The sequence below is a fragment of the Camelus dromedarius genome, chromosome 6, assembly GCF_036321535.1.
Source record: "Camelus dromedarius isolate mCamDro1 chromosome 6, mCamDro1.pat, whole genome shotgun sequence".
In the NCBI taxonomy this organism is placed as follows: domain Eukaryota; kingdom Metazoa; phylum Chordata; class Mammalia; order Artiodactyla; family Camelidae; genus Camelus; species Camelus dromedarius.
Window position 1 is genome coordinate 6,483,273 of NC_087441.1, and position 13,762 is coordinate 6,497,034.

General features: G+C 53.6%; 1 protein-coding gene across 12 annotated transcripts in view; it reads left to right on the forward strand.

The window, feature by feature from the left end:
- The window catches only part of AGPAT4 (1-acylglycerol-3-phosphate O-acyltransferase 4), a 108,190-nt gene that overhangs the window by 89,385 nt on the left and 5,043 nt on the right, over positions 1 to 13,762 (forward strand). For 4 of the 12 annotated variants that reach the window (XM_064486491.1, XM_064486492.1, XM_064486493.1 and 1 more), the window contains exons 4-8: positions 6,797 to 6,958; positions 7,437 to 7,590; positions 9,064 to 9,195; positions 10,151 to 10,527; positions 10,936 to 11,052. In XM_064486491.1, the coding sequence (XP_064342561.1) occupies positions 6,797 to 6,958; positions 7,437 to 7,590; positions 9,064 to 9,195; positions 10,151 to 10,527; positions 10,936 to 11,037 (927 nt within the window). In that variant the 3' untranslated portion in view covers positions 11,038 to 11,052. Of the gene's footprint in view, positions 1 to 6,796; positions 6,959 to 7,436; positions 7,591 to 8,536; positions 9,036 to 9,063; positions 9,196 to 10,150; positions 10,631 to 10,935; positions 11,053 to 11,122; positions 11,226 to 13,010; positions 13,087 to 13,762 lie in introns of those variants that run through there. The other 8 variants (XM_010976746.3, XM_064486498.1, XM_010976745.3 and 5 more) reach the window with 6 other exon arrangements.

The window sequence follows — 13,762 nt, forward strand, 5'->3', positions numbered from 1 at the left end:
AAGGTGACTCCCTTAGAGGCCCAGTAGCTGGGAGAACCACTGGCAAGGAAAGGAGTCGGTGGCTCACTGAAGTGCAAATGCTCCTTGAGTTCATAACTGAGTGTATTCCCGGGCATGTTAGGAGCACTACACTTTTCAGAGTGTAGCCCAAGTTAGACACCCCAAGGTCCTCTTTTTTACTGAACAGACCCTCTGGCTTGTCTTTAACAAGCCAGCGTGGGATCACACTAACGGGCTGTCAGTCAGGAGTGCTCAGGACAGTGACGCTGCTGGCTTCCTCCCTCCCCTTCAGACAACCCTCGGGAACCAGCTGGCATCCATCGCCCCGCCCATTAACTGCTGCCTCTGTCATGCCCTCTGCTATCTGCTCAGGGCCCTCCGTGCCCCCGTGTTCCTGCACATTCTTCTGCTGTTCCCTCACCACCCACTGGCTAGAAGGTACTGGGCATGAGGAAATAGCCCTGTCATCTGCCCACTCCCTGGAAGGCCTTCTGCTCTGTCTCCCAGTCCCAGGGCCACCCGGAAGGACTCTCAGGCTGGCTATTCAGAACAGAGGCCAGGCAGGGCCGTGAGGATCTGTGCCCAGGAAGGGGGACAGGGCATCCTGCCGGGAATTCCTCTCTCATCACTTTTATCTGGAGCAATGATCCCATGGACCAGAGTCCGGTGTGACTTAGTCTACACCTAAGAACCCTTAGTTTGTCCCTGGACACCTCTCCTTCCCCACTCCACGTCTGCACTCCCGTCAAACCAAGAGCAGTTTGGGACTTGGTAAGAGGCGACACGTGGCCTGGGGTCAGTGGGGGATAGATGTTATGAAAAGTCAAAGAGCTGTGAGCTCGACTTTGGCCGAAGACACACGTTTGTTTCCGTCTCCAGGAGGTGAACTCCCAGGCTGCTTTTGTTCCCGTTTGTTTTATGCGTTTCCCCTGTAACTGTGACTAATTGTGGGACAGTGTTCATTTCACTACAGGACTCTTTTGAGATTTTTCTGGTAGTCTAGCGTCCCCAGCGTTTTCCTCCTTAGCATCAGAGAAGGGAGAAGTCAGGGGAAAGGAATACAGTGTAAGCTGAATTAGGCCACATAAGTGTTACCCTCGTTTGCACAGATGAGTCTCTCATCTTTTCTCTCTCTCTCTCTCTCTCACACACACATACACAAGTCACTGCTTTGAGCTCGTCTTATCCTCTGCATTTTACTATGATCTGGGGCTTGTATTTCAGAGACATATTCTAGTCTCATCTCCTTTCCTGCACCCATTTCTTTTCCCGGGGAGCATGTCTGTTCAACAACTTATTTGCAGAGAAATAACACTGAAATTGCTAGATTTCTGTTCCTCTCTCCCCACTAGGCTCTGAGCACCTTAAGGCCACAGGCAATGACAGCTGTCTTTGTGTTCCCAGCACCCGCAGAGTCCTGGCACCCAGGAGGTTTTGGACGGCCAGACCGTTTTTGAGGTTAAAGCTCCCATGTCACACATCGTGATAGAGGCTGAGCTGTTGGTTGACTGGCTCCTGCGTGGTGATGGGCAGGACAGCTTGGCTGCTCTCCACAAATCTTGAACATTTAGGACCGTGTCTTTAGCTCAGAGTCAGGGAAAAGTTCAGAGGGTTAGAGTGTGGATGTGCTCGCCTGTTTACTATTGAAGCCTCCTTACCTGTTTCAGAGCTCCACTTGAGATATCCCGTTCAAGTGTTTTATGCATTTAGTAGAAATAAATGACCTTGAGTAAACACAGGTGACTAGCTGGTAATCAGGACAGCAGACCTGCAGGAAGGAAGCCAGGAAGAGAAGCAAATGACACCTTGACCAGGGACCATCCTGCTGACTCGTCCCAGCCCCTAACTGTGTTCTCCGCTGGTCTCCATGGAGTGGTTAGAGGAGGAGGGGCATCATGGAAAAGTGACTGAACAGGATGCCCCCCTGGTTCCAATCATCCCACGAAGCCAGCATCAACACTTAACATTTTCATCTTACCGATTGGCAGGTGGCCAGGTTGGAGAAAAACCTGAACTAGAAAGTCTTGATACTGCTCATTTGGCTCTTTTTTTTTTTTTTTTTAACCACAGAGGCTGTGGAGCTAAGAGAAATGAGGCAAAAGCCACATAATCTCAGGTTGGAAGGCACTGGGTCTTAGCGCGTCCCTAAAGCAGGTCTTTCTAGCACCATGTTGTCTCTGCCCAGGCGGGGCTGACCAGTTGCTGGAGGCACTGACTTTGGGATTCAGTGGGGCTGTCTGCTTCCCTGAGCAACTGGGTGGTGCTGACTGTGATTATGGGCTGCTTAATTAGATTGACTGGGCAGCTGTGGTAAGAATTCTCAGTGTGCCTCCCTCCCTCTCTCACACGCACATACACACACACGCACACGCATAAGCTGTAACTGCAGGGTGTGATGTGCTGACAGTGACTCCCTGCGGCCACTAGGAGGTGGCCGGGTAGCACATTTCAGCCCCTTGCAGTTGCGGATTGATCACTCCGCGCTGCCTGGGAACATTTTTTATTTTCTAGATACGCTTGTACCTAGATGGCTCTGCTGATAAATCTAACTCATCAGTAAATCCCCTCAGAGGTACCTTCAAAATAAATCTAGAATCAATGAAACTGGTATGTTTTCTCATACATTGTCTCTTAAAGGCATAACCATCCACCATGGAGCGCGTTGCCTGGCCTGGGGGAGTCATGACGTTGACAGCATATTAAGCTTCCTGTAAGCATATTTGAGTAGTAAGTTTCTGGTCTCGTGGCCATAAATGTGTGACTCCTGTAAATCCAGCACAGTGCCTGTCAGGGGACGCTGTCAGGAGCACAGCTCTTGTCACTCCTGCATCCTGCAGCACGGGGTGAATTAAACGGCACGTTCAGCCACTGTGCCTGCTCTGTGGTGAAAACAGCGGCTCCACGTCATCGAACACCTGTGTGCCCTGTCCTCCTCTGGGAGCTCTTGTATCTGTTTCCATCTGTTACTAGAGATTTACAGCAACACTTGCAGGTAAGTACACCGTTCCTCACATACAGCCACGATTGCTGAGGCTCGTCGGGGAAACACAGCCGACCTGAAGGCCTAGGCCTGACAGTGACATCCAGAATTTGAAGGCTGAACGACGTGTGAATTCAGCATCAAAGCAGAAATGTCCCCTGTGCTCCTCTTGCTCATCAAAAACAAATTGGCTGTTTTTGATACAGAACCTCATGTTCCAGAAGCAAATGGTTGAAAATGTGCTGATGTCAATTGCTTCTTAAAGACGGCACTGTTAGGGGACACTGCAAAATATTTCCGTGGTTTTTAACGCCTTTATTGTGGCACAATTCCTGCACAGCAAACTACACACACTTCAGACGTACAGTGGGGTGAATTCTGACAGATGTGCACACCAATGAAACCACCACCACAATCAAGATAGCTCACACTTCCATCACTCCCCAGAGGTGGAAATTTCAAAAAAGCAAAACAAAAGAAAAATAGGAAAATCTAATAAAACTTGAAAAGCACTTCTACTCTCACTGCGCAGCTGTAGCTACCGTTACTTTCCTCTGTTTTACTGTTTTCCATGTAGTCAGAATTAGACTATAAACTCAGCTTTGATACCACATTTAAAAAAAAATTAATATTATATAAAGCATTTCCCCAGCCATTAACTATTCATAGAAAACAAATTTTACTGGCTCCAAATCAAAGGCTGACAGACTTTGGATGTGATTGTCCAGGTAGTAAATATTTTTGGCTTCATGGACCATATAACCTCGGTGACAGCTTTTCAGCGCAGCTGTTGGAGCATGAAAGCAGCTGGGGGCAATGTGTATGCGAAAGAGAGTTGCTGTGTTCCAATAAAGCTTTATTTATAAAAACAGGTGGCAAAGCAGATTTGGCCCCAGGCTATACTTTGTACAATGTATGGGATACACTGTAAATCATAGAACTCTTCCACTGGAGGACACTGAAATGGCTTTCAGTGCTCTAAGACCAGGAGACAGTGATGGACAATAGACTCTTAGGGTCACCTCCTTCGCCTGCTCCTACATCCCACAGCACTGTCCAAACTGCCATTTCTTTTTAACAGCAGGTCATCAAAGGCCAACCACTGAGACCCGCTTGGGTCCCATGGGATGGACCCATGAATAGGAAATACCCCCGAGAGGGCTTCTCCCCAGCAGACAGCCACGCCGGCTGCACGGGACCACTCACCTTCCGGACCCAAGGGCCCGACTTCGGAGTGTGTGCGCCTACTCTTGTCTATCGAGCAGATCGTTTATAACTCCTTCAAATTGCCACCAATTATTTTTGGAATGAGTTCAGGAGTATGTAATTTTTTTAATAGTCCTAGCCTACCGAGAAAGTAAGTTCAGTTCCTTGGTGAAGATTTTCTGTTTTATTTTCATCTTAAAGGCTGCGAGAAGGGAGGCGGCTGAGACGCAGGCATGAGGGAACATGAGAACATCCCTGCTGATGGAGGAGGAGGGCCGAGGAGAGGTCAAGGGGCCTCCCGCGGACTGAAAGCCACCCGTGGGCACAGTGGGTGGGCTTTTAAATGGCTCCTGTTGGGGGGAGTGGTGATCCGAAGGCAGTTTGTTTTTGTGCTTTTGAGTGACAGGCATTTCCTTCTCATTTATGGCATGAGAAGCAGGAGTCAGAAGAATCAGTCCACCCTTTAAGGACTTGAACCCTACGTTGAAAAAGAAAAGCTGAGCATAGGAAAGGTATTCACAGTCACATGACTGACTGTCACAGCATTTCTTGAGGCCTCCGTGAGCTCGAGATGTGCAGAAACCCTGGTTCCAGTGGGGGAGGGCAGAGCTCAGTGGTAGAGCGCGTGCTTGTTTTAAACCCCAGTACTTCCATTAAAAAATAATAATAAGTAAATTAAAAAAAAAAACAAACAGAAACCCTGATTCCACAGGCTACACGCCTTCCTCCAGGTGGCACAGTAGCCCCGGTGGCCTCAGTATTTCTAGGCTGGGGTCTCGGTGGCAACATAATAGTCAAAACCGTGACACACCCAGCAACCGTGCTGATGGCAGAAACCAGTAGGGCCTCCGGCCTGTCTCCCTTTTCCTCAGGGAGCAAAATCTCCCCAGGATCCTCAGGACATAAGCAGCCCACAGCAGACCTCTGAGTCACCTTGGCCAGAGCTGGGTCATGTGTCCACACTCAGCTAAGGCATCCAGCGGGCAGCCGGGCTGGGCCAGCATCACTCATGGTCACTCCCGGAGCCTGGACACGTTGCCTTTGGAACTAAACAGAGAGTCTGTAAATGAAAGAAGAGGAGCCAATGGCTGATGGGTCAGGTGACCCTCCATGTCCAGCCCAGGCCACACGCTCATGAACATTTATATGTCCACCAACATTTACCCTGGACTTCAGCCTCTGAACAAACAACCCGGCCTGAATTCTCAGTTTCCCTAGCGGTTGGTCTGTGATTTTGGGTGAGTTCCTTAACATCTCTGAGCCTCGGTTTGATCGTCTGTAAAATGGGTGTACCTATTCTTACTGGTTGAAAATTCAATAGAATTTGTGTAGTGTCCCTGTGCCTGGCACACGGCTCCCCCTCCTGCGGAGCAGAGCTGGCACAACCTTGACCGCTTGCTGACCAGTGTGGCAGCTCCAGGTCAGTGGCTCCCTGAGTCTGGGGACTGCCTCATCCCTCACCCAGGGGTCTGGGCTCACCTCGCCCTGACCTCCAGGGTCTCGCCTCTGGGTCCTCTAGGGCAGGTCCCCAGACTGATGGCTTGGTTTTCTTTGAGGGAATTTGCATGTGGGAGAAACAAAACCCAAACCCATCAAAACGTGGAGAGGCTGCACCTGAATGGTTATCTCTGCTTTTTCTTCTCCCCATGGGAAAGATGCTTGTTGTTTTCTTCGGGTAAAGGGAGCCAGCGGCTGTTCACGCCTTCCTCTGGTCTTTGTGGGTGGGTGGGGGGTGTGGCTTCTTGGGTGTCGCGGGAGTGACAGGGGAGAGACGAGTCAGGGCCTGGCTGAAGTGTCTCTCTTCTCGCTTCCGGGCCTTGTGGGTGCAAAGGCGTAACCAGACACTTGTCACCAGGAACACAGCTAAGGCCCCCGCCTGTCCACGTCACTGCCACCGTCCTCTGTGCCATTGATGGATGACAGCTATTTCAAGGAGCATCTTGGCCAGTTCCAAAATTAGGGGTGAAAAATAGGACTCAATCCAGGAGATCAAAAGCTGTTCCTGTGTGTCCCCTGCCCCCTGTGCCCCCTGGGTTCCCGGTCTTCCCCAGCCCGGCAGGGCCCTGAGCCGCTTGCAGCCGTGGGGACGAGCTGGCCAGGGGATGGGTGGAGCGGTCCCAGCACATCTGCTGATCTGAGTTTACCTCTCCGCTTTGCCACTTCCCGGCCATCCTCTGGGCCACACTTACAGTCTTTAAGGAGGGTAGCGTCTGGTCCGCCCGCCTGCAGAGCCAGCAGGTTGGCTGAGGGCTGAGTGAGGTCAGTGATAGCATGATGGGCTGAGCAAATGCACTGGGCACCCGTGTGAGCTGATAGGGGATGACACAGCCTCCCCGCCACCCTCGGCTGTCCCACCTGCTCCCGGTGCCTGCCTGGACACCCGCCTTCCCCATGGAGAGCCAGCCCCCTGGCTCCCCCTCCTGTGGAGCAGAGTTGGCACAACCTGACCAGTGTGGCAGCTCCAGGTCAGTGGCTCCCTGACCCCTGAGTCCGGGGACTGCCTGCTTGGGCCTAGAGTGTGTGTTCACTCCTTCTAGTGAGATCTCCGGCAGCCACGGGGAAAGGCCCCTGCCCCCGCTCACGGATGCCGCGGGTCCCCCTCTGTTTCAGGGCTCCAAAGTCCTGGCCAAGAAGGAGCTGGCCTACGTCCCCATCATCGGCTGGATGTGGTACTTCACCGAGATGGTCTTCTGCACGCGCAAGTGGGAGCAAGACCGCAAGACTGTCTCCAAGAGCCTGCTGCACCTGCGGGATTACCCTGAGAAGTACTTCGTAAGTGCGGCCCCATCCGGGCCTGGCCTCCCACCTGCACAGCCCGGTGCCCCCGGGCGCCCCTGCCCCAGCCTTCCCTCCCTGCCATGGGTGCAGAGGTCCCTGTCTCTCTCTCTCACACACACACACACACACACCCCTCTGCTTCCCAAGCCTCCTCAGATGTGAACCCTTTCTCTCCGGAGCTCATAGACTCTTAAACACAGTAGATGTGGGGCAGCCGGAGGTCCTGCCCAGAGCCAGGGGCGGATGCAACTGTCAGGACATCCTGCTCTTTTTCAGTTCCTAAGGCTTCTGTGGGACCGTGTGTGACTGCGGTGTATGACAGGAGACAGCGTGTGTGAGCTCGGGATGTGTGTGTGGCCTTGGGATGTGTGAGTGACCTCAGGGCTGTGTGTGTGATCTCAGGGATGTGTGAGTGACCTCGGTGTGTTGAGTGACCATGGGGACGTGTGTGACTGCCACTTGTCCATTCCAGTTCCTGATCCACTGTGAGGGCACCCGGTTCACAGAGAAGAAGCACCAGATCAGCATGCAGGTGGCCCAGGCCAAGGGGCTGCCCAGCCTGAAGCACCACCTGCTGCCTCGCACCAAGGGCTTCGCCGTCACCGTGAGGAGTTTGAGAAATGTAGGTAAGGACGACCCCGTGTCCCCCTCCCTGCGGGGAGGGAAGCCAAGCCCCAGGACCCACAGGAATAGCCTTTCCCCTGGCAGGTCCCCCAGCTGACCATGGCGAGTAGGCTGGAGGGAAGCCAGGGACACAGGCTGGCACGTCACACCCAGTTGGCCAGGGTCTGGGCGCCCGGCATCGGAGGAGTGGCCCCTGCCTGCACGAGCGCACACACACCATGTACACGCAGACACCACAAACACACACACTGACATGCATGCTGAGCCAACACTGCCCTCTGCTGCTCGGCGCAGGTACTGCAGGGCTGTGGTTAGCCCAGGTTTCTGTTGTTTTGCTTTGTTTGACACTTCTTGCCCATCTCTTGGCCCAAGCTGCCTCCAGCCGATGAGCTCTGTGACCTTGTTGTCTGTCCGGCTGGCCCTGAATCTGAAGCCCTAAGTTACCATAGGTGAGAATGAGAAGCAAGTAGCAACAAAAACAACTTGCTTCCAGTATTTTGTCTTCGTCTCTTCAGTTTGGAAACGCTGTGCTCTTCACTCTCCGGCCCTGCAGCGGCCTGAAGCCCACTGCCCTTGTCCCTCGTCTCCAGGGCGGTGGGGTGGGTGGAGCTCAGGGCCCACGGGCCTCATACATGTCCCCGTTGCTGGCTGTGCGCCAGCCGAGGCTGACATCCTGCAGGGAGAGTCCAGGCTGCCAAACGTGGTCTCTGGGCCCCCAGCTCCACCCTCTGCCTGCCTGTGTTGGGGATTTGGGTGGGGTGATGCGGGCGTGGACGGCACCCTGTCTGCGGTGCTGTCAGCACGCCTGGGGGTGGAAGGACCAACGGGAGCTTTGTGAACACGCAGACCTGGCCACCCCGGATCCTGCGGATGGAGTCTGACTTTTAACAGGTGCAGACCCTGCAGGCCCGTGACTGCTCCGGGCGACTCTGATTTCTCTCCATGCAGATTCTTCCTCTGCTTCCTTCCTGCCCCTCCATCCCCGGGCTGCTCCTTACTGTCATCGTGCTGCCTGCATCACCACCTCTAATCCTCACAGCACCTGGGGGAAAGGAAGGGTCAGAGGGTCCCGGAGACCCAGGAGCCTGCAGAACCAAGGTCCTGCCAGGCGTGGCCGCCTCCATGCTCCATCTGCCCTGCCCAGGCATCCCAAAGGAACCGGGCCACAGAGGGCCACCAGCTGTCTGTCTGCAGGCCTGTTTGTCTCTGGATCCACCCCAAAGACTAGAACCCGCCTGTCAGTGAGCTCCCTGCCGCCCCACACCTGACCCCAACAACCAGGACAAGGATGCCCACCTGCTGCTCCTCCAACCTCCGAGACACAAGCTGTGAGCGGCCGCGCCCCCCAGCGGAGCCAGGTGCTCAGGAGGCCTGGTGGCGGGCCTGGCTCCTCCGCTCACCAGCTGCGCTACCCGGGGCAAGTCACCTCCCCTCTCGGATGGATCCTAAGTCTGCTTTTCTGTAAAACCTCTTAGGGTCGCAAGCAGGCTTCAGTGAGAACTCCGGGACAGACTCAGCGCCAGGCGCGGCACACAGTGAACACCTGATCACACGGTGGGCTGTGGTCAGGGGTCGCCTCCTGACCCTGTGCCCCTCACCTCTTCCAGGTGAGGGTGGCCAGCGTCCAGTTCTGGTTTCCCCGTCTGGGTTTGACCAGTGAGACTCCCTGACTGAGCTTTGCCTACAGGCCGAAGGGGCAAGGCTGCCCAGCTCTGCAGACTGTCCCAGCCCCCCGAATCATAATCATAATCATAGTTATAACAGCAGGGCACTTCTGACGCGCCCGGCGGTGAATGCACCTCACAGATAGCCCAGCCTGAGTGCGTGCCCACCAGAAGCACCGAAGGAAACTTTTCTTTTTACTTCCAATTTAGAGATGAGGAAGTTGGGGCTGGGCGATGAGGAACCTCTTCCCGGGGACTCCGCTAGCACGCGGCAGGCTGGGGTCCCATCCGGGCTGCGGGCTGGTGGGGGGCTTCTGTCCCTCTCGGGCTCTGCAGGCACATGGCTCCGGTGCCTGGCCCACTCCTATCACTTCAAGACCTTGGGGTTTTTCTGGAAAAGGAGGCAACTGTGCAAATTCAGGCTGTTTGCCCGGGTGCCCCTGGGGCTGTCCCTCATCCTTGATTCATTGAAGTCACCCCCGCCGCTGTTGCAAGCGTTAGGCTCCCATGTAAGAATGGCCAGTGAGACCCGCTGAAGACTCGAGCTCTGCCCCCTCCTGCTCCCAAACCTGCGACCCCACAGCCGAACCCCACACGGCCTGGACACCTTTCACTTTGTGTCACCTTATGCTCCACAAGGCTGGACGGTGTATCACCTTGAAGGTTATTCTCCACCAGCTGGAAGACAGGAAAGCGGGCTCGGGTCCCTGGGGCGACGGGGTGGGAGCTACGGGCTGGCTCTCCTGCCCATCAATGGGACCCTCTCCCCTTGGCTGAGACGCTTGAGCTGCTAGAACAGCCTCTGGAGAGCCCACGTGGTGGTCAGGCAGCAGGTAGAAGAAAACGGATGGTGGCTTTTGAATCCTGAATCGTGAGTCTTCCCCCTCTTCCCAGCCAGACCAGATGGCTCTCCATCCTCCGCCACCGCGCTCGCGCTGTGGGCAGCAACAGCAGGTCTGCGAAGCTCTCGGTAAAGTCTCAGGAGCACAAGCCCTGTGCCAGGTCCTTTGGGCAGTGCTGATGTCACCAGGAGTCCCCTTCTCCGGAAGAACCAGGCTCCAGGAGGCTGGTGGGTTGTCCGAGAGGAGATCCCACAGCTGGGAAACAGTGGCCTTGGGATCCGCACCCGGACTGACTCCCAAACTCCGGTTCTTTCTGTCCAGCCCCGTCTTCCTGACGCTGTCCCACTCCCATGTGTGCCCTGCTCCTCCGTCCTCATTCCTTCACGCGTCCTCCTGTCCTGCCGTCCAGGAAGCATTCATCAAGCCTGGCCAGGTCCTGGGGCTACAGCAGTGAAGTTTGACGTACCTTCCATACGCTGACAGGGTCGCTCACCATTCGATGGATGGATTAAAGTCACAGATTCTTGTTTATTTCCCCTCCGTGTTTCAGCTGACTATCTTTCAGTTCCTCGGGAGTTTTCCAGTTATCTTATTCAAGTTTTGATAACTATCTTAGTTTTTAGGGAAAGACAGTGCATGGGATGGTTATGTTGCCCTAACTCAGACACATCCTTAGATAGTATTCTTTGTGTTGATTTATCTTACCAGTGATCCTTGTTTAAATATTGGCACCTGTTGTAGGCTTCTGGATGGGACACTGCAGTATCACTTTAAACTGATCTGACCTCCGTGATAATTCTGTTTTCCGTTACTAAGTTACAGTGTGCTTTTCTGGTGACAGGATGTGGTGTGTGCTCAATGCAGAACATTTGGACGGTGTAGAAAAAGCATGAAGAGTAAACCAGTAGCCCCTTCATCCCAGGATAATCAGCTAGCAATGTGATGATTGTTTTCCAGTGTGTGTATCTGCAAAATGAAACTGGGTTCGCACCCTCTATACTGCCTTGTATTTGTTTTATTTTTTATAGTTTCAGCTGTATATGACTGTACACTCAATTTCAGAAATAATGAAAATCCAACACTGCTGGGAGTCCTCAATGGAAAGAAATACCACGCAGATTTATACGTTAGGTAAGTTGGCTCCATCTCCTTTCCAGAAAATAGCGTGCCCGTCCCAAATACGTCACAAACGACCCGCAGCCCTTCTTGCGGGGAAAGCTATGAATATGTTCCAGTCGGCAGTCTGTGCCAACTCAAACATGTCCACAGTCGTGTTTTATGTTAAGAGAGACCCGTGCGCCGTTGTAACTCATTCGGTGAAGCCTCTGGTCTGCCCGGCCACTTCCTGAGTCTCCCACAGACTCATTCTCATCAAAGAGCTCAGGTCCGACAAACAAAAAGACAGTATTTTATAGTCATTTTTGAATTGAGTGTGAGAATTGATTTTATCGACCCCTTTTCTTGGAGGACGTGTTTACTCCCCAGAAATATACACAGAGAAAAGCCTGTGTTTACAGTTTATAGAGAGGCCTGGAAGCCAGTGGAGAACATTTTAGCATTTCACGTGTTATATTCCAAGCTGTTATTTTATTGAAAACATTTCACAAGCTATTAGGCAAACTTGATCAACTTATCAATGGGTCTGACCCTAGTCTTCTGCAAGGTCATCGAGGTCAGGGAGAAACAGCTGGGAGGCCCTGCAGAGGGGGGAACAATGGTCATTCACGCACTGAAACCCGACCTGGAAGCTTGGGGAAGGCGCTGGCTTCCCGCGGGGCAGACTGTCTCCCTGAAGCCTGACCAGGATGACCTGAAGTGCCCCTTACTGGAGACGAGCTGAGATTCTAGAATGTTCTGACTCCAGGCAGACCTCATTTTATTGCACTCTGCAGATACCGCATTTTTTTTTTTCACCAATTGAATGTCTGTGGCAACCCTGCCTTGGGCAGATCTGTCCACACCATTTTTCCAACAGCATTTGCTCACTTCATGTCTCTGTGACACGTTTTGGTAATTCTCACCCTATTTTAACCTTTTTCATTATTATTATATCTGTGATCTTTGATGTCACTATTGCAAAAAAGATTATGACTCACTGAAGTGCAGATGATGGTCAGCATTTTTTAGCAATAAAGTGTTTCTAGCTGAGGTATGTACATTGTTTTTTAGACATAATGCTATTTGTACACTTACTAGACCACAGTGTAGCATCAACATAAATTTTATGGGAAACCCAAAACAGTGTGACTCGCTTTACTGTGGTGGTCTGCAGCCGAACCCACAATATCTCTGCGTCTGCCTGTATTTTTTAAAAGACGTCACAGATGTTAAATTACCACGCAGCACAATGAAGATTAAAGCTTGAACCTCTCGGAGAGATGTACTGGGGGACTGACAGCCTCAATTAAATAGCTTATGACCTGGAAACAAAGCTGGCTCCCCCTGAGAATAGGAAAGAACCATCTCCATTCCTGTTTTCTTCTCTCACCGTGCGGTCGACAGCGGCCTTGGTCCTCACTCAGAAGGCCGGAGACCACCCGCCTTCCCAGAAGCCCTCTCCTAGAAGTAAAGGGAGGTTCTGTCCCCTCAGCTGTGACACCCGACAGGGGCTCCACGCAGCAGCCAGCTGGGCCCGAGGGGCCTGGGGAGGCCCTGAGCTGTGTGTGTAAGATCATTTTACCTCCGCGAGGCTGTTCCTCGGGTGATGGTAACGCTCCCTCGTGGGCCGTGACTACAGTCGGGCCTGCGTTCCCCTGATACAGATGAGGATCCCCCCACCTGCCCTCTTCATCAGTTAGAGCACCCTCTTCACTCCCCCGCCATCTGGGCGACCTAGGACGGCAAGTGTTGTGCTGGGAGGCGTGTTTGGGGCACCTGGTGGGGGCTCTTCCTTGCCAGCTGCCCTCTGCTTTGCAGGCGCATCCCTTTAGAAGAAGTCCCGGAGGATGAGGCCGAGTGCTCAGCCTGGCTGCACAAACTCTACCAGGAGAAGGTCAGTGCAGTGGGCGGTGGGCGGCACCCCCGGCCCCGCTCCCGGCCGCAGCCGTGGGTGCCCTGGGGCCTCGGGAGTTGATAGCGGAGGCAAGACCCTTCCCACTGGGTGACAGCTCCAACCGGAGGGTACAACCCAGAGCCGATGCTCTGCTGGGCAAGAGGGAAAAGAATGTCACAAAATATTTTTAAAGGGGGCCTCACAGAAAGAATGGAGTAGCGTATGGGTGAGTGGGCCAAAGATGAAAAAAAGGCCCTGATCTGTCTTCCCGCCGCTGGTCTGAAGGCAAGACATTCCTGTGGTGTGGGGGTGTCTTTACCAGTGGTGGCTTCCGGGTCCACAATTCGGTTGCCTGTCTGGTCGTCAAACGTCACCAGCATAAGCAGGACGAAGGCGCACAGGGGTGCGCCTCACCTTGGCTGGTCAGCTCTGCAGTGTCGCCCACCTGTCCCGCCCCGCCGACCCCTGTCCGCCGTCCAGCCCCCACCCCAGCCCCCACCCCCGACACTCTCTCTCCTTCTTCTGAGGGCCCCGTCTTTCAGTGGCTTCTCTCCTCAAAGACGTGCAGGGCAGAGGGAGCCTAATCATCGCTCAAACTGCTTGATCTTACGAAGGAGAAAAGTTGAGCTTCTCCCTGGTGACGAAGGCACGTTTAGGAGCAGGTCTCACTGATCAG